At 37.4% G+C, this 24,646-nt stretch overlaps 2 protein-coding genes across 4 annotated transcripts; both read right to left on the reverse strand.

Moving 5' to 3' along the window:
- Positions 1 to 628: 628 nt before the first annotated feature.
- On the reverse strand, positions 629 to 24,646 carry LOC103514896. Of its 2 annotated transcripts, none has more exons than XM_008479812.2 (6): positions 24,497 to 24,646; positions 7,723 to 7,876; positions 6,538 to 6,650; positions 2,888 to 3,153; positions 1,888 to 2,694; positions 629 to 1,377 (listed from the first exon to the last, which is right to left on the reverse strand). In XM_008479812.2, the coding sequence occupies exons 1-6, from the start codon at positions 24,552 to 24,554 to the stop codon at positions 1,141 to 1,143; spliced, it is 1,635 nt and encodes a 544-aa protein (XP_008478034.1). In that variant the 5' UTR covers positions 24,555 to 24,646; the 3' UTR covers positions 629 to 1,140. The 2 variants fall into 2 exon arrangements, with proteins under 2 accessions (XP_008478034.1, XP_008478033.1); XM_008479811.3 differs by lacking the exon at positions 6,538 to 6,650 and adding an exon at positions 6,996 to 7,126.
- LOC108253090 (adenylate cyclase type 3-like) lies at positions 11,495 to 13,657 on the reverse strand. 2 transcript variants are annotated; one of them, XM_017446410.2, is made up of 4 exons: positions 13,630 to 13,657; positions 12,316 to 12,440; positions 12,005 to 12,086; positions 11,495 to 11,883 (listed from the first exon to the last, which is right to left on the reverse strand). In XM_017446410.2, exons 1-4 carry the CDS (start codon positions 13,631 to 13,633, stop codon positions 11,621 to 11,623), a joined length of 474 nt encoding a protein of 157 aa, XP_017301899.1. In that variant the 5' UTR covers positions 13,634 to 13,657; the 3' UTR covers positions 11,495 to 11,620. The 2 variants fall into 2 exon arrangements, with proteins under 2 accessions (XP_017301899.1, XP_017301900.1); XM_017446411.2 differs by lacking the exon at positions 12,316 to 12,440 and adding an exon at positions 13,194 to 13,318 and having other exon boundaries at positions 13,630 to 13,655.

Genomic DNA, 24,646 nt, shown 5'->3' on the forward strand with positions numbered 1-24,646 from the left:
GATAACCCCTTAAATTTAGTTAGTTACCTATTTTGCCTAACCCTAAACCCTAACATAACTCATAGTAAATCTTTAACGTGTAAAAAATATTTTAAATTATCTGTACATTATTATATCTAATTATTCTGTACATATTTGAACAAAGTTAGAGATTTACTATCCATTTTAGACCCATAGAATTATAAAGTAGTATTTTACTGAAATTATAGAATCAAAATTTTAAGTCATACATCATGTATTAATGTTTTTGAATCCCTTACTTGAACTTTATTGCAGTTAAAGTCCGTCTTCTTGAAAATCTGCTGAGAAAGACATTTAGCTTTGAAGGTAAATTGAGCAATGACGTCTGTAGTACCATCTGGGGATGTAACGGTCTTGGCATGCCTATTTCCGGGTACACTCAACCTCATGGATATAATTCAAGTGGTTGCTTATGTTCTATCGAAATTCGAAATGTCAAATTTCAAAATACCACTGAAACTAGCTCTCTAGAAGGCACGCTAGTGCCTAGCCTAACTAACGTTGAATTTAATAAATCAAATGGAACAAAATATAAAAATTTATAAATAAAATTTATTCAATCTTTTTACAAATAATTTTATACAAATTTTTAGGTACTTTTTGAAAACAAAAATAAGGACTACGAAAAAAGAACGAAGATTTCTTTTTGATACCTTTGTAACTTTAGAATTAATATCAACTCTTCACGTATTTCCAGTGTAAGTTTTCATATTTCTGTATGCGGATACGCCATAAATCCATAAAATTCTCTTACTTATCATTTTGTTATCATAGAATGAGATGGCAAGTAAGGGACATGAAAACTTGCTCTTACAGAGCTACTTTGCATAGAATATTTTCCCTTTGGACGATCTTTTTATAACAGATATACCTAATTCTTACTTTTCCTTGGTCACTTGGATGTAATTAACCATTGGCTAAGATAGAAGTGCCGCTTTACATTATTGCCAACGACACTCCTGAAGAACCAATAACAATCGAGATCATACACTTAGAACTAAGGCCTATTACTGTACTCTACTTTCTATACAGGTCTATGTACTTATTGTCGTGGTTGCTCTCTCATTTCAACTGTCAAATATCGTTGACAATCCCTCTCATATCACACAGCTTCTACGACTACTTTCTCTTGGCGGAGAAACCATCACCAGTAGGATCCAAGATCCAGGGGTAGTTGTTGGGACACTCCATACAGGTGAAGAGACGGATGGTCTCTCCTGGCAGCTCCCGGGTGGTCAGAGGACAAGCATTGGGTAGGGAACAGTAGGGTTGTCCCTTGACGTCACACTTCTCCTTCCACTCTTGGAAGTCTCTCAGGGAGGTCAGCTCGGTTGGGTTCTGCATCCATTGGATGACCTGAAATTACGACGAAAGGACGGACACGACCTATTAGGTAAACTAGAGGACAAAGGGTTGTACTAGTGTTCCTAGACTACTTCTAAAAGTTATAAATGAATCAAGCTATAAAATACGGTCCTGCGAAGAACGTAACTCAAGATAATGAGTGCTTTGTCAAAATAATTATCATGACCCCAAGGGATAAGGATGTAATTTATACTCTCTGATAATGAAAGGGACTTATGCGGAGCTTTTAAGAAATAACAACATTATAAATTATCTGTTAAGGGACATAATTTTATTATACTCCCCAAAGCTTTTTCCCGAAAATAAAGAAAGGTGCAAGTTAGTAATAGCTTCTAGGTATTATAAATTTTATTACCAGAGAAAATTACGATCTTTTTAAGTGTAGCGTTGAAAGTATCAGTTATGCAATAACTGAGATATTTTAATGGAGATATTCGTTAATCCAATTTTTTATAAATTCAATGGGACAGTCAGAGAACTAAGATTTGTCCTAAATCTCACCTGCAACATGGTGACGAAGTAGACATCGTTTCTGTCCAACATCTCTTCAATGAACTTGATCAGCTCATCCTTGAACTCTTTCTTGCTCTTCAACCAGGAAGCGTGGAAGTGAAGACCAAGTGGGGCTCTGTTGGTACTGAAATGTCTGTTGAAGTTGTGTCTCAGGAGTCTGCCAAATTGTTCACCAGTCTGGATGTTGGAACAAGAGTCAACCATGTGACAACCTGGCAGAGACTCGTCGAACGTGGGATCATCTCTTCTGTCCAATTCGTTCATGACCATTTCCCACGTGGGGTGACTCTTACTTGGACAATTGTGAGCGTTTCCGTTACACTTGTGAGGCATTCTGAAGTAGAGTGTGTATGGCCAGATAGGAACTCTACCCAGGGAGGCAGTGATGGAGGCATCGTACACGAAGAACTGATCAGTCATCATGGAGAACTGCTTGTTGCCTCCAACTCTCAGGTAGGGTGCTCTGACTCCGATAACGGAACCGTCGGAAATGTTGGCGAAACGTTCAATGATGAGACGTCCACCAGCCATCTCAGCGAGCCAGTCATCATAACTACCACCGGACCAGTATTTAGGATCATCCTTGTGAGTCAGAGAAAAGACGGAGATTTCGTGGCCTTTGCGGTGCAGTTCCTGGACTGAAGCGTAGTTAGTGTACTTGTGGGACACGAAGAAGGTTCCTTTGATTTGACAACCGTTGGGGTTCTGACGGTTACCATTGAAGATTTCGTCATACAGGTCAGAGTTGTCAACGTTCACGGCTCCATTGAATGTGATGGTGATCATTTGTGGTACCTGGAGATAAGAAGTACAGTAGAATTTATTAGAACTGAGAATTTGAAACGTTGATCTCTTTCATCAAGCTTTACGACAAAAGTAGATATTTTTTAGCAATTTCTTTAACAATGAAGATATTCGAGATTCACAAGTTATTCTACTTTTCCTGACATCAATATCAATCATCGTGAATAACACAAAGTCCACAAACCTGGTTGGGTTCAATGCCGCCGGGAATGCGGGTTCCGTCAGCAGAGCAGAAACAATCGGGCAGAGCACATTGGGTCGGATCACAGTCTGGGGCTCTGTTTGGGTCTTGCTCCACAGAACAAGCGTTCTCGTCGGATTCGTCCTTACAGTCGGGCTTGTCGTCACAGAACAGAGTCTTGTCTATACACTCTCCATTACCGCAAGACAGTTTACCTTCGGGACACACTGGCTCGTCGGTTTTCAGGATGGGCAATACTTTGCGAGGTCCTGCAAATGAAGTATTCATTGGTTAGAGTTTGAGGTGATTAATTGTAGGTTTTGTTTGATATTACTTAAAAAGATCTCTTTGGGATAATATCTTGTCATAATCATCCCCAAAAAACGGTCATTTTAAACAAAAGTTCCAAATTTTGGAAAAGTCCTTTGCCATATGAAAATGTCTGCAAGATTGTTGACAGTGCCGTTTGTCAAAGAAGTACATTTTAACAACATCGGTCCTCTTGTGACGGGGATTTTACCCACCATTCGGCGATAAGCTACCCGCCTCCTCAGTTTAACCTTACCCAGCCTGATTGGAGCCGGAAACCCAGCAGCACGCGGATTCCCCAGATGGTCACCCATACTTAAATATCTAAATAGTAAATACATAGGTAAATAATCTTGATTACCCCATAACAAACTAAAGCCCAGGTCGTCTAAGTCTACTCGTATACAGGCATATTGACATTAATATTATAAATTGTACCTATCTAAGCATGCTCATGGCAGAAGTCAACAATGATTTCAACATGAACCTGTGTGCCCAAGAGTAACGCAAACGTAAGTAATGCAATAAATACACTACTTGTAGAGTTGTCCAAACAACATCAAAACAGTTTAAAAAAAACCACATTGATATTTTTATGTGTTGGTTGACCTCAATCGCGATAGATTTATGCTAAATATTCTCGTTCTCTAAACACAAAGCTGTTGCAAAACTTTGGTAACAAACCTTTAGATCTAGACAATGACGAATCAATTCTAACTTTGCCTCGTGCAAGAATGTGCCAAAGTGCACCCCCTCCCAACAATTCAAGGTTAGATCTTGTATAAAAAGTTTAGTTCTGGTTAACACCTACTTAAACCTACAGTAAAGCCTATATACCTGGGGCGCTTAGCTTTTATAGACGATTCTTTGGTTCTTGTGGTTATTTATTTTTCTCGATAACCATACAAGGTCCAATATTGTGTGTCATCGAATCACCATTTACTTTGGTTTTCTCAAGGAAGGATGTAAATATTTTGTGAAGATATCTTGTTAATATTACCTACATTTATATATATCTAACCTTCTTGCCTATTTTTGGTAACTTCTCAAACAAGTTTACAAGTAACATATCGCATAATTTTATTACTTTTGACTTTAATAACAACTTGATGAGCCTTGTCCTTTACTTCAAATTTTCCCATTTTCAATTCAAAATATGTCTGTTGGTACAAACAGTAGATTTGATTACTAGAGACATTTCTTTCGCAGTCTTCTCGGAAATGATTCGATAAGGAAACACTTTCATTTGAAGAGATAAGGACGAAATGATGTATATTTTATTCTTCTTTAGGTATAAGTGAAACACATAGACTGAAAAGTAGAACAAAAGCGTGTACTGACTACTCATGAATATTTCATCCTAAACATTTTGTGAAGATATCTTGTTAATATTACCTACATTTATGTATATCTAACCTTTTTGCCTATTTTTGGTAACTTCTCAAACAAGTTTACAAGTAACAACATATCGCATAATTTTATTACTTTTGACTTTAACAACTTGATGAGCCTTGTCCTTTACTTCAAATTTTCCCATTTTCAATTCAAAATATGTCTGTTGGTACAAACAGTAGATTTGATTACTAGAGACATTTCTTTCGCAGTCTTCTCGGAAATGATTCGACAAGGAAACACTTTCATTTGAAGAGATAAGGACGAAATGATGTACATTTTATTCTTCTTTAGGTATAAGTGAAACACATAGACTGAAAAGTAGAACAAAAGCGTGTACTGACTACTCATGAATATTTCATCCTTTTTGATGCGGCGTGGAGAAAATTGTAATGGAGAAGGCGTCTGTTTGCTTTTTTTTGTTTTTTTTTTTCCCCCCATTCTCTTGTCTTTCAATCTTTCTTCCGCGTTTGTCTACTTAGGTAAATCTCGAGAAAGAGCCTTCTGTATATTTCATGTACTTCTGAGAGTTCTGAGTCTGGCTAAGCTCCGACTCAGCTTTACCTATTGTTTTGTTATCCTCAGATGTTGTCATCTGTGGAATGCACCCAATAAGAAGTTATGATGTATAAATAGGTATGATTGTATGATGTATGATGTATGCTGTATTCATTCCAAGAAGAAAGCCGCATCCCTTTGAAAACCCTAGATCAGTCAATGTTATTGGATATGACAAGTAAAATGTATTTATGTAGATTGTATTGTAATATTACACAATTACGCATCCATTTTCGTAATATGTGAGTGTATTGTACAACATTTCATATTTGTATCAGACAGTAAGTATACAAGTATTTCATTCGTAGATACCTAATGTTCAACTTCATCATAGGTATCAAATGATATTTCTTCAATCTGTCATCAATTCTAACTACACTACGTAGATCATTGGTCTCTATCTTGAATGATCTTTATGTTGTTGCCTCTAGATCCATTTTTGTGTTGGATGCTTCCAGAATTTTCCATCGAATGTCATAGGCAATAAGATATACTGTCTTTGAACCCGAAAATGACCACATTGATTTCAGCACGTCATGCAAAGTTCAACAAAGCAACAAAAAATATGGCATGCAATTAAGGTATGTTATTACCTAATTGGTTCGTTAGATACCCACCTGTTTGGGATAGAAAGCGAAAAAGTTAAAATTTTGAAATGTTCCTCCTTGGAAAAAAAAAAAAAATAGAACTCTTTGTTTAATATTGATCATGCAAAAGTATCCTACCAGTATTTTTCAGTTAACAATAAAGACTATCACCCAGACATACGAGTATGAGTACGTATAGGCTCACGGCTTAGTAGGGTACCTACTTAGTGCAAAAATTCAGCACATTCAAGACAGCTAGACACCGAATTCAAAACTGGTTCACCTTCACCAAACTGTTACACCTAGGAACAGCATTTGAACTACAAACCTGATAGAGACGTTTAGAATCTGGATCAACCGATTGACGACATTTTAAATCGTTATATCTTTGTCTACTTCATTTTTTTTAGTTAGAAACCCGTTTGAACTAAGATAAATTCCAACATTATTACATTAGATAGAGCTTATTTCAAGGTGATAAGTAGAAGTTATTCAACTACCTTTTGTAAAAAATGTCAACCATGTACCATGTCCTTGAGATCGGACAAAAAATGTAATGTATTTTAAGAGCAATTACTTTTTCAATTGAGGAAGTTGTGATACTTTTGTATTATTAACTACTATTCCAAATACTACTTGGTTTACAAACTACTGGTGTCTACAAATCTACAACTACTCTACGAACATTACAAAACCAGAAAGTAAAGTACGAAAAAAATCGAGCGTCCAAAACACACTGAACCAATTCTGTTTTGGTTTTGTTGCAGACGGCATGTTTCAGGTAATGCTACATTCGGGGACACTTACTGTCGAGTTGGTTACAATTGGTCACTTTAGCTTTCCAGTCACAGGTTTGCTTGTCAACATCAAAAGCCAGACCGGATGGACAGCTAATTTGTTTTAAACCTGACTTTGTACACCTAGATGTAAACATTGTCGAATTGGGAAGAACATATTAAAGGTTGGGACAGATTTGGAAGAAGAAGAAGAAACCAAAACATTAGTAGAGAAAAGACAAAGGAAAATGTTAATGGTAACAAAACATTCAAAAACATAGAGAGTGCAGCTTTTGGTCAACATCTTAAATGAAATGAGCATAATACTTATTGGATTTATGATAATGAAAATAAATAAGAAATGGCAATGGTTTCTTTTTGACAACCATCGTAGAGATTTCTTTCAAATCATTTCAGATGTCAACCAAATGGACATTTCTCTTGCATACATCATTCATTAGGATAAACAGAGATTTCATCCAAACTTACTTTCCAACAAATCACAGTTTTTAACGTTAGTTTTCCAATCGCAAGTTTGACGATCTATATCAAAAGCTAATCCGTTCGGGCATCTCACTCCAGCTAAACGAGTGATGCCGTTTTCTCCGGCTTGGTCACACCTAGAGGGTTTCATAATGGTAGACATTTCATCAAAAATATAATTAACACATTGTCACATGGTATTCAAAAAATTCTCCCCAAGTAGGTCTAGAAGTAGATTGGGTAAACTAAAGGAAATAAAAGTCAAAACCATACTTTTAATTAACATTTTTAACATGTTGGATATTTTGAGAACCTAAGGAGATAATTTTTCAAACTTCCCAATATGAAACTCATGATAATTTGTCGATAGATAAATGGCACTGATGATTCACAATACATAGGTAACCGCTTTCAGAACAAACTAATGGACCATGTATTTACTAGCAGGGTCCACTCTTCGCTAGAAACGTTAAGCAGGGCGACATTTATGTTGGAAATGTCGAAAAACAATGTTGTACGACAATGTTTCCTAAATGTTACGACAGCTTCCCAACACGTCTAAAATTAGGAACCATTGTAGCTCAACATTAGTATCGTCCGACATTTCAATCACACGTGTGGGATTGTGGGGGCCCTGCTTAGAACTTTATTAGAAATATTATAACAAACAAATGGGCATGAAGACCCTGCTTTAGAACTTTAATTAGAACAGATTAGACAGTAGATTTCTTACCTGACGACATCTCTGCAGTCTCCTTCGATGGTCAGTCTGAAGTACTCCTCAGGAGGTCTTCCTTCACATAACTGTTCAACCGATGGCTCATCGTCACCGGACGCGGCACCGTTTTCTTCATTTTGTCTCTTCGTTCTCAACGGTTCAGCATGTCCTGAAACAAGACGAAAGTAGAAAGTTTGATATATATACTAAGGTTGGTGAGATGTCAATCGCGATTGAATCTATTACTTTAGGTCGACTGGATCAGGTAGTATAACGTCTTCTGATGGAGTGTTTTGCAGATCGAAGCGTTTACCCCTTCATGTGAGTTTAATTACAGTTAATTGTAAATCAATAGAAACCTAGCTTCTGGTAAGTCTTGTTAAACTTCTTTTGTTAATTTCCATAGGACATGGAAGATTTTTAAAGTAATTTAATGAAACTCATGAAAGCACTGAGACAAGCGATCTTTCTACCATAGTATGTCAGTCAACATATCCTCTGACCCAAAATACGTAAGCTATGACCTATGATTGTGCATTGTATCTGCTGGCGAGATCATTAATTACCAACCTTGGACTATTTGAAAATGTCATCTTCAAGATTTCAAGAATATGGAATAAATTATCCAAGAGCTCTACCTCGCTTCCTAAAACAATGGGGTATTCAACTAAATGGGTGAAGACTGAAGATACAAGTTTTATAATGAGATTGCACTTGATAAAATGTATAAACATTGTAGATATACAATATTGTTTTGTATATCTATTTCCAATTATCTTTGTTTCGATACTTTCTTATCCCAAGTTAGTTTTCTCTTGTAATGTATAAACATTGTAGATATACAATATTGTTTTGTATATCTATTTCCAATTATCTTTGTTTAGATACTTTCTTATCCCAACTTAGTTTTCTCTTGTTTCGCTTCATTTGATCCTTTCTTTCTCAATTGCACCCGACTGCTATCTATTTTCCATTTCTTCTTTCAATTTATCTCCAAGACAATCAAAGTAAACACTCGTACAACTGTTGAAGATATTGCAAACGTTTTTATGTGTCGGTTGACCTCAATCGCGATAGATTTATGCTAAATATTCTCGTTCTCTAAACACTGTTTCAAAACTTTGGTAACATACCTTTAGATCTAGACAATGACGAATCAATTCTAACTTTGCCTCGTGCAAGAATGTGCCAAAGTGCACCCCCTCCCAACAATTCAAGGTTATATAATTTCATCGACAGTTTCTCCATGATTTACATGCTAACACTGGTAATCTCGGTAACGCAGGATTAACTGCACAGAACCAACTCAAATGGGACGCTGGGACGGGAGATTGAAACCAAATCACACTCTATCTCCAGTCATAATACTGTATACATGCTATATATATAGTTATGTAGATACTTATGACAAACCAGTTCCCCAGCAACTTTTACTTTCCATCAGGGAGTGGTTATCGGATTGTTCTCGTGGACGTAAGTCAAAACCATAAATGTTATGCAGTCACGGAATTAGTGGCGTAGCTGAGAAATCATTCAGAGCCACATGAACTAACCTAACGAGATGGACACCTATGTCACAAACCCGCCAAAGTCCAATGAAGCATCGTCCGACGTAGAAGTGTGTAAAGGTATGTCCAAACATTGTCGACCATAGTCGACAGAGATTTACATCGATCGACGGCCGTCAACTATGTGGATCCGATGTTTCATTGCTACGAAATAAAAAGGTGGGTGCTTTGTTTCTGTTTCTGGGTTCTCATATATGTGAGGGTTTCATTGCTACGAAAAGAAAGGGCGGTGAAACACCACTCTTTTCAAAGAATACATATTCAAATTCTGCTTTGTCTTAAAAGAATCTACTTGTTTGACATGAATTTTTTTGTCCTAAAATGGTCGGTTCATTTAACGTACACTAGTGGTTATTAACCACTCCTGTATTTAACCACTGGTTAAATTCCGAACTTTCAAGTACCAATAAGTGGTATTTACTATATTGAAAGCTAAAGGTTAAAGTGAAGGCCCATTACAGTGACACTATCTCCAGAAAGTCCAGAACGGAACAGATGGGCTGGGCCACCAGCCTGATTGTGACAAAGTGACCTTTCAAAATCCCTATGCTTTTCGCTCTAACAAAGTCCGTACAAGCACTTTATGTGGACAGAAAAAGAGGCGTGCTTTCCGCACTTCCTAGGAGAAAATTTACTGCCCTGTCTCAAAAGGCTAATTGAAGGCCCAATACAGTGACACTATCTCCAGAACGGAACAGATGGGCTGGGCCACCGGCCTGATTGTGACAAAGTGACCTTTCAAAATCCCTATGCTTTTCGCTCTAACAAAGTTCGTACAAGCACTTTATGTGGACAGAAAAAGAGGCGTGCTTTCCGCACTTCCTAGGAGAAAATTTACTGCCCTGTCTCAAAAGGCTAATAAAAATCTTTTTCTGTCTCTTAAATTTTCCGCTGTGGAAGTCTTAGCATGCGAAGTTTTGGCCGCTGGCCAAACATTTATCCTTCAATCCTCACACTAAGCATCAGTATATTCATGTGTACTTACTCGTATATCATGTGCCTATGCTTTAGATACGAAAAGATCCCTGAAATTTTGAATATCTGGCAAAAGCTCTGCTGCTTGAGTCTAAAATATTATATTCAAAATATTTGAGAACGCTCGGACACTCTTGATCACCCTCGGAGCTTCAGGAAACTGTTTGGGGTCAGTCTCCGAGTATGATTAGCGTTTAATATGAGATTGTAGACGCAGGTTTTAAATAGCGTAGACAACATCCAACATCAAACCCAGATTTCCTGATATTCCGATATTCATGTGTACTTACTTGTATATATCATGTGCCTATGCTTTAGATACGAAAAGATCCCTGAAATTTTGAATATCTGGCAAAAGCTCTACTGCTTGAGTCTACAATATTATATTCAAAATATTTGAGAACGCTCGGACACTCTTAGGATCACTCTCGGAGCTTTAGGAAACTGTTTGGGGTCAGTCTCAGAGCATTATTAGCGTTTAATATGAGATTGTAGACGCAGGTTTTAAATAGCGTAGACAACATCCAACATCAAACCCAGATTTCCTGATATAAAACTTAACTCCAAAGTTGTCCGTAGTGAGAACGTTCTTTGTAAAATGTTCAACCTTTTCAAATCCTGGACGAGAAGGTTACCTACAAATTGTATGAATTCACCAACCGTCATCTTTTGGTCTGATTTACCAACCCTCGTAATGTGGTTACCGGTAGATTCCTATCACCTATCACGTGATAGGGTTGGTAGTTATTTCTCGGTCGCCCTACCCAGGAATTGCAGACCATAATTACACCTGCATAACGTCAATCACCGAGCAGGTATCATTAAGAGTAGGAAGGAACCCCCACCTGTTGAAATCGCAGAAAAAGACGCTATCCTTGGTTGATCTCGGTCTGACGTGGATGATACCAATATATCTATTACCGAGGAAAACATAAAGCTGCCTGCTCTGAGTGAGTACTTCTCACAAACAACAGACTCAATAGGTATCCCAGGAATAAACCGAGGATATGATTGTTTGAGGTCATAAAGTATGTAACACAGTAGCAAGAACAAACACCACTATTCAATTACATAAAGTTAATGTATATGAGAAAAATATTATAGATATTATCTACAAGCAAGCTAGCTTGCGGCTAGAACTGTTTCAGCAACAATATACCACACCCTAAGCCACCATAATACAAGTCAGGAACCTGCGAGCCAAATGCCTAAACTCTAGAACGGATGATACGAATTTGATTAAATTTGGAACATATCTTCACCATATTTGGCCCTCTTGGGTAACCAAAGGCCCCGTAATGGCTCTTTTTCCGCGTGAGTTCTACAGTTCACTGAACTAGTTATCACAAAGTTTTCTTCGTTCGTTGCAGTTAGAGCAGATTTTCCTGCTCTTCGCTGGGCACGGTCGGATTGACAATAACGCCATTTTGAACATCCTCCTTCTTCAACAGCCCCTCCGTTTCGTTTGTCTCATCCATGTCCAAGTTGACCTGCCCTTCGTGGATCTCTTCCTCCTTTTCCTCGTCCACTTCTTTCAAAGGCTCCATGACGGAGTTCTCGAACGGTGGTAGACCGCTGGGGTAATTGACACCGGTGGTGGACTTGCCCAGGAGGTAGTAAGTCATGAGTTGACCTTTGCCCTTGACGGACACGAGGCCGCGCTGCTCGAAGATGTAGCCGAAATGTTGCAGGATGTGTGTGGTCTCTTGCACCGGTGGTGGACTTGCCCAGGAGGTAGTAGGTCATGAGTTGACCTTTGCCCTTGACGGACACGAGGCCGCGCTGCTCGAAGATGTAGCCGAAATGTTGCAGGATGTGTGTGGTCTCTTCGGTTACCTGGGATAGAGAATGATTGTGATTAAATAAGGAAATACATTGTTTGAACTGTTTTATTGAAGCCAAGGTTTTTTCTAACCAGGGAAGTAACTAACCGATGAAAGAAGAGGACAAGTTGGCGTTCTTTCTCTAACCCGGTTAGTGGCGAAGAATGCCTATGTATAAAGTGCTAAAATACTGATTCAAAGTATGAAATATTGATTCATCCTGACTACACTTTAGATCTTACCTGGATAAATCCAGCTCTTCCTGTGCTCTCCATTCGGGATGCCACATTCACTGTGTTACCCCAGATGTCGTAATGAGGCTTACGAGCGCCAATAACTCCTGCTGTGATTGGGCCATGGTTTACTCCTGAAATTGAAACAGAAATTATGAAAATATTGTAGATTAGATTTACTCTACGTATGGAAGAGATCAATAGATAAGGATATCTTGGTGACTAAAGATCGAACTTCCAATTAGATCCCTCAAAACCCAACTGAAGCGAGCTCCAAAACAGACACCCGGACTCCAGGTAAAATCCTAAATTGAACAATTCAATACAATTCCTGGAACGCGAAAACTTGTTTTCTTTTACTACAGAATTTACAGGGTCTAGAAATTATGGAATTTGTAGGTTAGGTTAGGTTAGGTTAGGTTAGGTAGCTTTGTTCGTCAATATTGCAGACACTGTACTACTAAAGGAAAATACGTCAAAGGGAACTGTAGCTTTACTGTAGCTTTGTTCGTTAGATTTACTCTACGTATGGAAGAGATCAATAGATAAGGATATCTTGGTGACTAAAGATCGAACTTCCAATTAGATCCTTCAAAACCCAACTGAAGCGAGCTCCAAAACAGACACCCGGACTCCAGGTAAAATCCTAAATTGAACAATTCAATACCATTCCTGGAACGCGAAAACTTGTTTTCTTTTACTACAGAACTTACAGGGTCTAGAAATTATGGAATTCGTAGGTTCCTTTTACAAAAGAACAAGGAAAATTTACGCTATTAACCTATGTACCATTGCATCAGTGGCGAAGAATGCCTATGTATAAAGTGCTAAAATACTGATTCAAAGTATGAAATATTGATTCATCCTGACCACACTTTAGATCTTACCTGGATAAATCCAGCTCTTCCTGTGCTCTCCATTCTGGATGCCACGTTCACCGTGTTACCCCAGATGTCATAATGAGGCTTCCTAGCGCCAATAACTCCTGCTGTGATTGGGCCATGGTTTACTCCTGAAATTGAAACAGAAATTATGAAAATATTGTAGATTAGATTTACTTAAATTTGTAAATTTTGTAGTTAGGTTAGGTTAGAACAAGGAAAATTTACGCTATTAACCTAAGTACCCATTGCATTGAAACTCACAATTTTTTAAAACAACTCTTTTGAGGTTGAAACTCACCCATTTTTAAAACAAAATGGTTGAAACTCTGCCGTAGGTTCCTTTTACAAAAGAACAAGGAAAATTTACGCTATTAACCTATGTACCATTGCATTGAAACTCACAATTTTTTAAAACAACTCTTTTGAGGTTGAAACTCACCCATTTTTAAAACAAAATGGTTGAAACTCTGCAACATTTCAATCACACGTGTGGGATTGTGGGGGCCCTGCTTAGAACTTTATTAGAAACATTATAACAAACAAATGGGCATGAAGACCCTGCTTTAGAACTTTAATTAGAACAGATTAGACAGTAGATTTCTTACCTGACGACATCTCCTGGGGCGCTTAGCTTTTATAGACGATTCTTTAGTTCTTGTGGTTATTTATTTTTCTCGATAACCATACAAGGTCCAATATTGTGTGTCATCGAATCACCATTTACTTGGGTTTTCTCAAGGAAGGATGTTAACATTTTGTGAAGATATCTTGTTTATTTTACCTATATCTAACCTTCTTGCCTATTTTTGGTAACTTCTCAAACAAGTTTACAAGTAACATATCGCATATTTTTATTACTTTTGACTTTAATAACAACTTGATGAGCCTTGTCCTTTACTTCAAATTTTCCCATTTTCAATTCAAAATATGTCTGTTGAGAAAGTCGAAAGTTTGATATACTAAGGCTGGTGAGATGTCAATCGCGATTCAATCTATTACTTTAGGTCGACTGGATCAGGTAGTATCACGTCTTCTGATGGAGTGTTTCGCAGATCGAAGCGTTTACCCCTTCATGTGAGTTTAATTACAGTTAATTGTAAATCAATAGAAACCTAGCTTCTGGTAAGTCTTGTTAAACTTCTTTTGTGAATTTCCATAGGACATGGAAGATTTTTAAAGTAATTTAATGAAACTAATGAAAGCACTGAGACAAGCGATCTTCCTACCATAGTATGTCAGTCAACATATCCTCTGACCCAAAATACATAATCTATGACCTATGATTGTGCATTGTATCTGCTGGCGATATCATTAATTACCAACCTTGGACTATTTGAAAATGTCATCTTCAAGAATATGGAATAAATTATCCAAGAGCTCTACCTCGCTTCCTAAAACAATGGGGTATTCAACTAAATGGGTGAAGATACAAGTTTTATAATGAGATTGCACTTGATAAATGTATAACCATTGTAGATATACAATATTGTTTTGTATATCTATTTCCAATTATCTTTGTTTCGATACTTTCTTATCCCAAGTTAGTTTTCTCTTGTTATAATGTGACTATATTTAGACTCAGCCTACAATGTAAAGAAGATAGGTATGTTAAATAATTTAAATAATGCCAAAAAAAATCCAAAACTTCCTCCAAAACATACTCGAAGCTTTATTGAAAATGTCAACTCATCAGACTACTAGAATAGACGAAGCTGCAAGCTTCAATTTATCGTTTTTTATGCCTTTTTTTATATAATTTCATCGACAGTTTCTCCATAATTTACATGCTAACACTGGTAATCTCGGTAACGCAGGATTAACTGCACAGAACCAACTCAAATGGGACGTTGGGACGGGAGATTGAAACCATATCACACTCTATCTCCAGTCATAATACTGTAGGTATACATGCTATAGATATGGCAAACCAGTTCCCCAGCAACTTTTACTTTCCATCAGGGAGTGGTTATCGGTTATTATTGTTCTTGTGGACGTAAGTCAAAACCATAAATGTTATGCAGTCATGGCATTAGTGGCGTAGCTGAGAAATCATTCAGAGCCACACGAACTAACCTAACGAGATGGACACCTACGTCACAAACCCGCCAAAGTCAAATGAAGCATCGTCCGACGTAGAAGTGTGTAAAGGTATGTCCAAACATTGTCGACCATAGTCGACATAGATTTACATCGATCGACGGCCGTCAACTATGTGAACACATCTTTAGATCTGATGTTTCATTGTTACGATATAAAAAGGTGAAAAGGGCGATATTGTTCTCGTGGACGTAAGTCAAAACCATAAATGTTATGCAGTCACGGAGTTAGTGGCGTAGCTGAGAAATCATTCAGAGCCACATGAACTAACCTAACGAGGTGGACACCTACGTCACAAACCCGCCAAAGTCCAATGAACCATCGTCCGACGTAGAAGTGTGTAAAGGTGTGTCCAAACATTGTCGACCATAGTCGACATAAATTTACATCGATCGACGGCCGTCAACTATGTGAACACATCTTTAGATCTGATGTTTCATTGTTACGATATAAAAAGGTGAAAAGGGCGGTGAAACACCAATCTTTTCAAAGAATACGTATTCAAATTCTGCTTTGTCTTAAAAGAATCTACTTGTTTGACATCAAATTTTTTGTCCTACAATCGTCGGTTCATTTAACGTACAGTAGTGGTTTAATTCCGAACTTTCAAGTACCAATAAGTGGTATTTACTATATTGAAAGCTAAAGGTTAAATAAAGTGAAGGCCCAATACAGTGACACTATCTCCAGAACGGAACAGATGGGCTGGGCCACCAGCCTGATTGCGACAAAGTGACCTTTGAAAATCCCTATGCTTTTCGCTCTGACAAAGTTCGTACAAGCACTTTATGTGGACAGAAAAAGAGGCGTGCTTTCCGCACTTCCTAGGAGAAAATTTACTGCCCTGTCTCAAAAGGCTAATAAAAATCTTTTTCTGTCTCTTAAATTTTCCGTTGTGGAAGTCCTAGCATGCGAAGTTTTGGCCGCTGGCCAAACATTTATCCTTCAATCCTCACACTAAGCATCAGTATATTCATGTAGTACTTACTCGTATATCATGTGCCTAAGCTTTAGATACGAAAAGATCTCTGAAATTTTGAATATCTTGCAAAAGCTCTAGGTACTGCTTGAGTCTACAATATTATGTTCAAGTGTTGAGATGTGAGAACGCTCGGACACTCTTAGAGCGTTTAATATGAGATTTTAGACGCAGGTTTTAAATAGCGTAGACAACATCAAATCCAGATTTCCTGACACAAAACTTAAATCCTCCAAAGTTGTCCATAATGAGAACGTTATTTGTAAAATGTTCAACCCTTTCAAATCCTGGACGAGAAGGTTACCTACAAATTGTATGAATTCACCAACCGTCATCTTTTGGTCTGATTTATCAACCCTCGTAATGTGGTTACCGGTAGACTCCTACCACGTGATAGGGTTGGTAGTTATTTCTCGGTCGCCCTACCCCTACCCAGGAATTACAGACCATAATTACACCTGCATAACGTCAATCACCGAGCAGGTATCATTAAGAGTAGGAAGGAACCCCCACCTGTTGCAATCGCAGAAAACTCCAAAGTTGGCCGTAGTGAGAACGTTCTTTGTAAAATGTTCAACCTTTTCAAATCCTGGATGAGGAGGTTACCTACAAATTGTATGAATTCACCAACCGTCATCTTTTGGTCTGATTTACCAACCCTCGTAATGTGGTTACCGGTAGATTCCTATCACGTGATAGGGTTGATAGTTATTTCTCGGTCGCCCTACCCAGGCATTGCAGACCATAATTACACCTGCATAACGTCAATCACCGAGCAGGTATCATTAAGAGTAGGAAGGAACCCCCACCTGTTGCAATCTCAGAAGAAAAAGACGCTATCCTTGGTTGATCTCGGTGTGATGTGGATGATACCAATGTATCTATTACCGAGGAAAACATAAAGCTGCCTGTTCTGAGTGAGTACTTCTCACAAACAACAGACTTAATAGGTATCCCAGGAAAAAACCGAGGATATGATTGTTTGAGGTCATAAAGCATGTAACACAGTAGCAAGAACAAACACCACTATTCAATTACATAAAGTCAATGTATATGAGAGAAATATAGATATTATCTACAAGCTAGCTTAGGGCTAGAACTGTTTCAGCAACAATATACCACACCCTAAGCCACCATAATACAAGTCAGGAACCTGCGAGCCAAATGCCTCTCGGGAAGGTTTTGACAGTAATGTTATAAGAATATACATACTAGTTGCCAGCTATACACAACATGTTGAAGACTTATGGAGCAATAAAAGCAATACTTTGCCTGAGGGAACGAATAATTTCCTAAACCACTTAGGAGTAATTGATCGTAAAAACGTTGATAAAGATATTAGCAAACACAATAATGAGGTAAATGTGAAACTGACAACATTTCTGAACTCCCAAAGTAGTGCTTGAAAGGAAATTTAGATACACACTTAACACTGCCAGAGGAAAATCGTAAAAAGGAATAATGAAATTGGTTTCTGAGTCGATTTTCATTCGGGTACACAACCTTGGGATGGCACAGTAATTGACTTGGTATTCTTTTTATATCATGTTTAGTTTGGTATAAGCAACATGAGATCAACGAATCCTACGCATTCTTACACATTGAACTAGAATTGCCTTCAGCATTAGAAGATCTACAGGATATCTTACAAATTATGGCTACCATCTATTAGCCAGATATAATTGACTTGGTATTCTATTTATATCATGTTTAGTTTGGTATAAGCAACATGAGATCAACGAATCCTACGTATTCTTACACATTGAACTAGAATTGCCTTCAGCATTAGAAGATCTACAGGATATCTTACAAATTATGGCTACCATCTATTAGCCACTAGCCAGATTGCGTAACATTGGGATGTAAAGATCTTACGATCATGTCTGTAACATTATCTAATTGTCTACTTCTGATACTTATGTATCAAGTCAATTCCGAGAACCGCAGACCATATCGATTACGTAACATTGGGATCTTACGATCATGTCTGTAACATTATCTAATTGTCTACTTCTGATACTTATGTATCAAGTCAATTCCGAGAACCGCAGACCATTTCAATTTGGACTTGAGAGATTGAAAGTGGTTTTCCTTGAATCTGGTCGACTTTGATTTATAGACTGTTATCCACCGAATGGCCCCGGGGTTAATCAATTTTGGACTTGAGAGATTGAAAGTGGTTTTCCTTGAATCTGGTCGACTTTGATTTATAGACTGTTATCCACCAAATGGCCCCGGGGTTAAAATCGCTGTCGTCTATCTCACAATCTAATGGCAAAATTCAAAGTTTGAAAACATCATGTCGTGACAGATTAGCGTCGAGAAATTGCTCGTAAAAGTTTTGATTGTGGACTTGAGAGATTGAAAGTGGTTTTCCTTGAATCTGGTCGACTTTGATTTATAGACTGTTATCCACCGAATGGCCCCGGGGTTAAAATCGCTGTCGTCTACCTCACAATCTAATGGCAAAATTCAAAGTTTGAAAACATCATGTCGTGACAGATTAGCGTCGAGAAATTGCTCGTAAAAGTTTTGATTGGTTCCAGAACGTGCTTATATTGTGTCAGGATTACTGTGGATTATGGTAAATCTTCTTCTTGGCTCTGTGGATAATATCAAGACTATTAAGCAGAAGAACAATAAAGCATAATAGCTTGATAATGTATTCAGGAAGTAAACATTTAAAAAAGTTTACTTTTAATTAAGCAGAAGAACAATAAAGCATAATAGCTTGATAATGTATTCAGGAAGTAAACATTTAAAAAAGTTTACTTTTACGTTGCAAATCATGCTGTGTACAGTTTTGTCGATAAATATTGGCAAGACTAAGTTAAAGCTCTCCGAGGTTAATTTATCTTAGTTTAAGTTGGGTCAATGCTCACCTTCTTGCCAAGAGTAACCGTCTGAGGTTATAACTTAAAACTGTTCAATGGCTTATAACGGCACTGGAGGGAAAGCATACCATTGCCAGAAGATAATTGACTGTAGGGTCGAATGCTAGGGCACTTCTGCCAGAACCGATATTCCGAAGGTTACTTATACTTAGTTGATTTAGCTGTAGCTACCCTGAGGCTATTGGAACCTTAAGTATGTGGACATATTTTACCAGTATTATTCGCATTTTAATCATCATGTTTGAATAAGATAGATCTACGTAAGCCGTTTCCTGCATTTCCACACCTAACCTTTCCAGACCTACCTAACCTTTTTCGTCATCACTAAAACCAATTACTGCAGTATTATTCGCATTTTAATCGTCATGTTTGACTAAGATAGATCTACGTAAGCCGTTTCCTGCATTTCCACACCTAACCTTTCCAGACCTACCTAACCTTTTTCGTCATCACTAAAACCAAATTACTTTTACGTTGCAAATCATGCTGTGTATAGTTTTGTCGATAAATATTGGCAAGACTAAGTTAAGGCTGTCCGAGGTTAATTTATCTTAGGTTAAGTTGGGTCAATGCTCACCTTCTTGCCAAGAGTAACCGTCTGAGGTTATAACAGACTTAAAACTGTTCAATCTTTCTTATATTATAAGAACAAGATCCATTCACTCATTCACATTTCACAGTTCACATTTCATAGTTCACACACTGATCGCTTTAGCTCGAGAACCACAACACCTAGAAAACTGAAATTTGGTAGGAATATTCCTTTTATGGTCTAGGTGTGCAATAAGAAAGGATTTTACGAAAATCTAAACCGATCCTGAGATATGATCAATTTTCGATCGCTAAAACCTCCATAAGAAATACACAGGAAGCAGGGACTGCGGGAGAGAAAACTTTTCCTCGCTCGCCTAATATTCGAGTTTCGTTTATGTTTTTAGTTTGATAACTACAAGTTCGGCCATGCCTTTTCCACAAGTTTGGCCATGCCTCGGGATGAACTAGCGGGATTCCGGAGCGAAGCGACGGAATTCAGCTATCTGCTTATAACGGCACTGGAGGGAAAGCATACCATTGCCAGAAGATAATTGACTGTAGGGTCGAATGCTGGGGAACTTCTGCCAGAACCGATATTCCGAAGGTTACTTATACTTAGTTGATTTAGCTGTAGCTACCCTGAGGCTATTGAAACCTTAAGTATGTGGACATATTTTACTGTAGTATTATTCGCATTTTAACATCATGTTTGAGTAAGATAGATCTACATAAGCCGTTTCCTGCATTTCCACGCCTAACCTTTCCAGACCTACCTAACCTTTTTCGTCATCACTAAAACCAAGACAATACATGACATTATGGCAAGAGACACAAAACTAAATCTCCTCATTTTTTCACACACTTTTACATCACTTCTCTGGCTTTTAGTCTGGAATACTTGCAAAATGGCTTTTAAATAATGTAGAGGAGGCAGGGGGTGAAATTTCCAACGATGAAAATTGCGTTAGTTGAGCATTTTTTTTTTATGTAGGAGGCCTAGTTACCTTGGAAGGTAGGTGTCTTGATGTCTTGTAAGCGCAGGGTCGCGGTGTCGATTCTCGGCTGGGGCGAACTTTATCCTAACTAACCTAAACTGAAGAGATAATGTTAGTTCTCCCAACGGCTAGCTTTCTCCTATCATCTCTTCCTTCTCTCTTTGAGATTTCGGGAGATAATCCTAATGTCTCCCATTTCGGGACGTTGTTAACTACATACCTATCCCTCTATCAAACGTCCTGGAGGAAAAAACTGATATTCCACTCTGTTCCATACTGTCCTGCTTCGGTTACCTAATGATTTTCCAAAAGGTCTCGTAATATTCCATGTCAATCCATGTACACTGGTGCTATAAACTCCAACCTCCCAGGCATTCCCTCCCAGATGTTAAACTTGAGCAAGAGGTTATGTAATCCCAATGTCAATGGTCTGCAGACTGCAGGTAACATGCTGAGTAATTTATTGCCCTTAACCATCATCAGGTTAGGGTTTTCCTCCAGACATTGCCTTGGATATTGGAGCGTTTTATTCAAGAGGGCCGAACGAAAATCAAAGACTTGAGGAGCATCAATCAATGCCCTCGATATCATATCAATTCTCCCAATTTGCAAAATCAGGAAACTAGAACACGGGGAAAAGAGAACACTCAACAATTCGAGTTCATTGACAATCACCATTTGACTTTTTCGGTAAAACATCGTCCGAGTTTTTGATTTCCATTGAAAAATGTTGGGATGCTATTACAAAAACTCGTGGATCTTGATGAATAATGGCGATATCAATATATTTTCATTTCGGAACTGATGAAGCAATATTCTGCATTAAGAAAAGCAGGTTTAGGTCCCTTCTTGAATAAAATCTTTCAACTGTGCACAATTTTATTGTAAAAAAAACTCCGAGAAAATAAAGAAAAGATGAGTTGGAAGAAGAAAAAAAAGAGAACACTCGAACTTGCTTCAAACCTAGTTTAAAGTTTAAAATGTCAAGGATGCACGGAGCGTATACCCGTTTACTAGCCAATCATGTCCATGCCTCTTCCAAAGCTCTATCCAAATTCATAAGAAAAGAATCAAAAAGGAATTACAAACAGAGATCCCATGTAAAATCAGGTCCGACGATGTACAATGTCGTTTTGGTGATTTGTATCAATGAGTCAGCTCCCATGGCGTAGTGGTCACTGCGCTCGCCTTGCACGCGGGAGACCCGGGTTCGATTCCCGGCGGGGTCAAGAAATTGTAATGGTATTCTCTAATAGGACTGCTCTGGGCGACATAAAGAAAGTGAACTGAAAGAATTTGATAAAGTGGGCTCGGAGTTTGGTGAAATATTTCATAACACTTTGGTTAAGTTCAAATGTGTAGGTTGGAGTGGAGCTCCGCGTTTGTCTACTTAGATAAATCTCGAGAAAGAGCCTTCTCTATATTTCTTGTAATTCTGAGTTCTGAGCCTGCCTAAGCTCCGACTCAGCTTTACCTATTGTTTTGTCAGTTTTGTTATCCTCAGATGTTGTCATCTGTGGAATACACCCAATAAGAAGTTATGATGTATAAAAAGGTAGATAGAATTCCAAGATAGAATTCCTTCTTCTTCTTCTATCTATCTTATGTATGATGTATGCTGTATTCATTCCAAGAACAAAGTCGCATCCCTTTGAAAACCCTAGATTCCTAGATCAGTCGATGTTGTTGGTTATGACAAGTAAAATGTAGATATTTATGTAGATTGTATTGTAATATTACACAATTACACATCCATTTTCGTAATATGTGAGTGTATTGTACAACATTTCATATTTGTATAGGTATGATTGTATGATGTATGATGTATTCATTCCAAGAAGAAAGTCGCATCCCTTTGAAAACCCTAGATCAGTCGATGTTGTTGGTTATGACAAGTAAAATGTATTTATGTAGATTGTATTGTAATATTACACAATTACACATCCATTTTCGTAATATGTGAGTGTATTGTACAACATTTCATATTTGTATCAGACAGTAAGTATACAAGTATTTCATTCGAAGATACCTAATGTTCAACTTCATCATAGGTATCAAATCATAATTCTTCAATCTGTCATCAATTCAAACTACACTACACTGATCATTGTTCTCTATCTTGAATGATCTTTATGTTGTTGCTTCTAGATCCATTTTTGTGTTGGATGCTTCCAGAATTTTCCATCGAATGTCATAGGCAATAAGATATACTGTCTTTGAACCCGAAAATGTTTCAGAGACAGTATATCTTATTACCAGACCTATGCCAATGCCATTCCTATAAGATGTACTACAATATGTTAGTGAATGACACACATGTTCATGACTACACTTTGTTAGTGTTGTACATGTTATCCTCACATATATTATTAGCAACATGTTGCAAAAACTACGAATAGCATTCTTACTTCTTCTTCTTCTTCTTCTTCTTCTTCTTCTTCTTCTTCTTCTTCTTCTTCTTCTTCTTCTTCTTCTTCTTATGCCATTCCCATAAGATGTACTACAATATGTTAGTGAATGACACACATGTTCATGACTACACTTTGCTAGTGTTGTACATGTTATCCTCACATATTATATTATTAGCAACATGTTGCAAAAACTACGAATAGCATTTTTACTTCTTCTTCTTCTTCTCCAGATGTTTTTTTATCTTTTTATACCTTGCCTAGGTTACCTGTTTGTTTATCTAACTTCTTGTGGGTTTGTATAGGTGAAATAAGCTTCATTCCTGTATATTATTACATGTATAGGTACCTAGGTGTACTTCTATGTACCTATGTCTCCACGATCAGTTTTATTTGGGTGAATTATGTTTGTGTCTCTTAATCATTTTCCTGTGTTCGTCCATAGTTCTCTTTAATACATGATTAGTTTTATTCGTTTTCACGGTTTAATGGTTCGGATTATAGCTACCACTATGTATGACAACATCCATGTCGCGTACGATTACCACATGTTATGTCATGCACTCGTTGACAATCATGTTCAGACGACCAATTGGGTAATAGTGTCAGGCCTGTTATGCGTCTAAATCAAATCCCAAATGGCCTATTCGAAACGTAACACTTGGGAATAGACGAGTTAGACAAAACATTATAAAGAAAGTGAGAAATCATCTGAAGAGAAAGGAACCAAAAAACTTGGATGTTATTGAGAAAGGTCAGATTTAGAATTTATAATGTGACTATATTTAGACTCAGCCTACAATGTAAAGAAGATATACCTATGTAGGTACCTACCTATATAATAATAATAATAGTGCTTATTTATACTGCTCGCATAGGACTGATAAGTCCCTTTACTCCAGCAGTAGGCTACTACTATTATTGTGGTCAAATTCTCAAATTATATTGAGGATAAAATTCCATACCTCGGCTGGGATTGAACCCACGCCCTCCTGTTTACCAAGCGAGCGCCTTGACCACTACACCACCAAGGTAGGTGGTTACTTGTGATTTAGATAGGACCAGTTCATATAAAAGTAACTAAATTTGAGTACCTACATGAAATAATTTGAAATTAAGTTCATATTTATTTGAACTTATCAAAAATTACATTTAGTCTGGGCCTATCAATAAGTTTATCATCCTTGTAACTATCTGTCATCTAATTGAATAGAAGCTATAAAAACCAGAACCATCTTCAGACAAAATAATTACGTAAAAGAGTTTATGTCTCTCGATGATAAACATTCAATAAACAAATATCTAAGAAGATAAAATATACGGGAAAAAATAAACAAATTTAAACTATGACGTAAATAATTTTAAAAAAGCATGCATAAAAATTATAAAAAAGACTTACCTATCGTGAAAATTAAACCTACACAAAATAAAATTGAAAATTTATGAAATTTAGCCATTGCCACCGACTTATTTTTTGTTAATAAATCTAGGTTTATTAACTAACTAAACAAAGAATTAAATCAAGACCATAATATTCCTCTAAGAAATC

The sequence above is a fragment of the Diaphorina citri genome, unplaced genomic scaffold, assembly GCF_000475195.1.
Source record: "Diaphorina citri unplaced genomic scaffold, Diaci psyllid genome assembly version 1.1 scaffold1242, whole genome shotgun sequence".
Classification (NCBI taxonomy): domain Eukaryota; kingdom Metazoa; phylum Arthropoda; class Insecta; order Hemiptera; family Psyllidae; genus Diaphorina; species Diaphorina citri.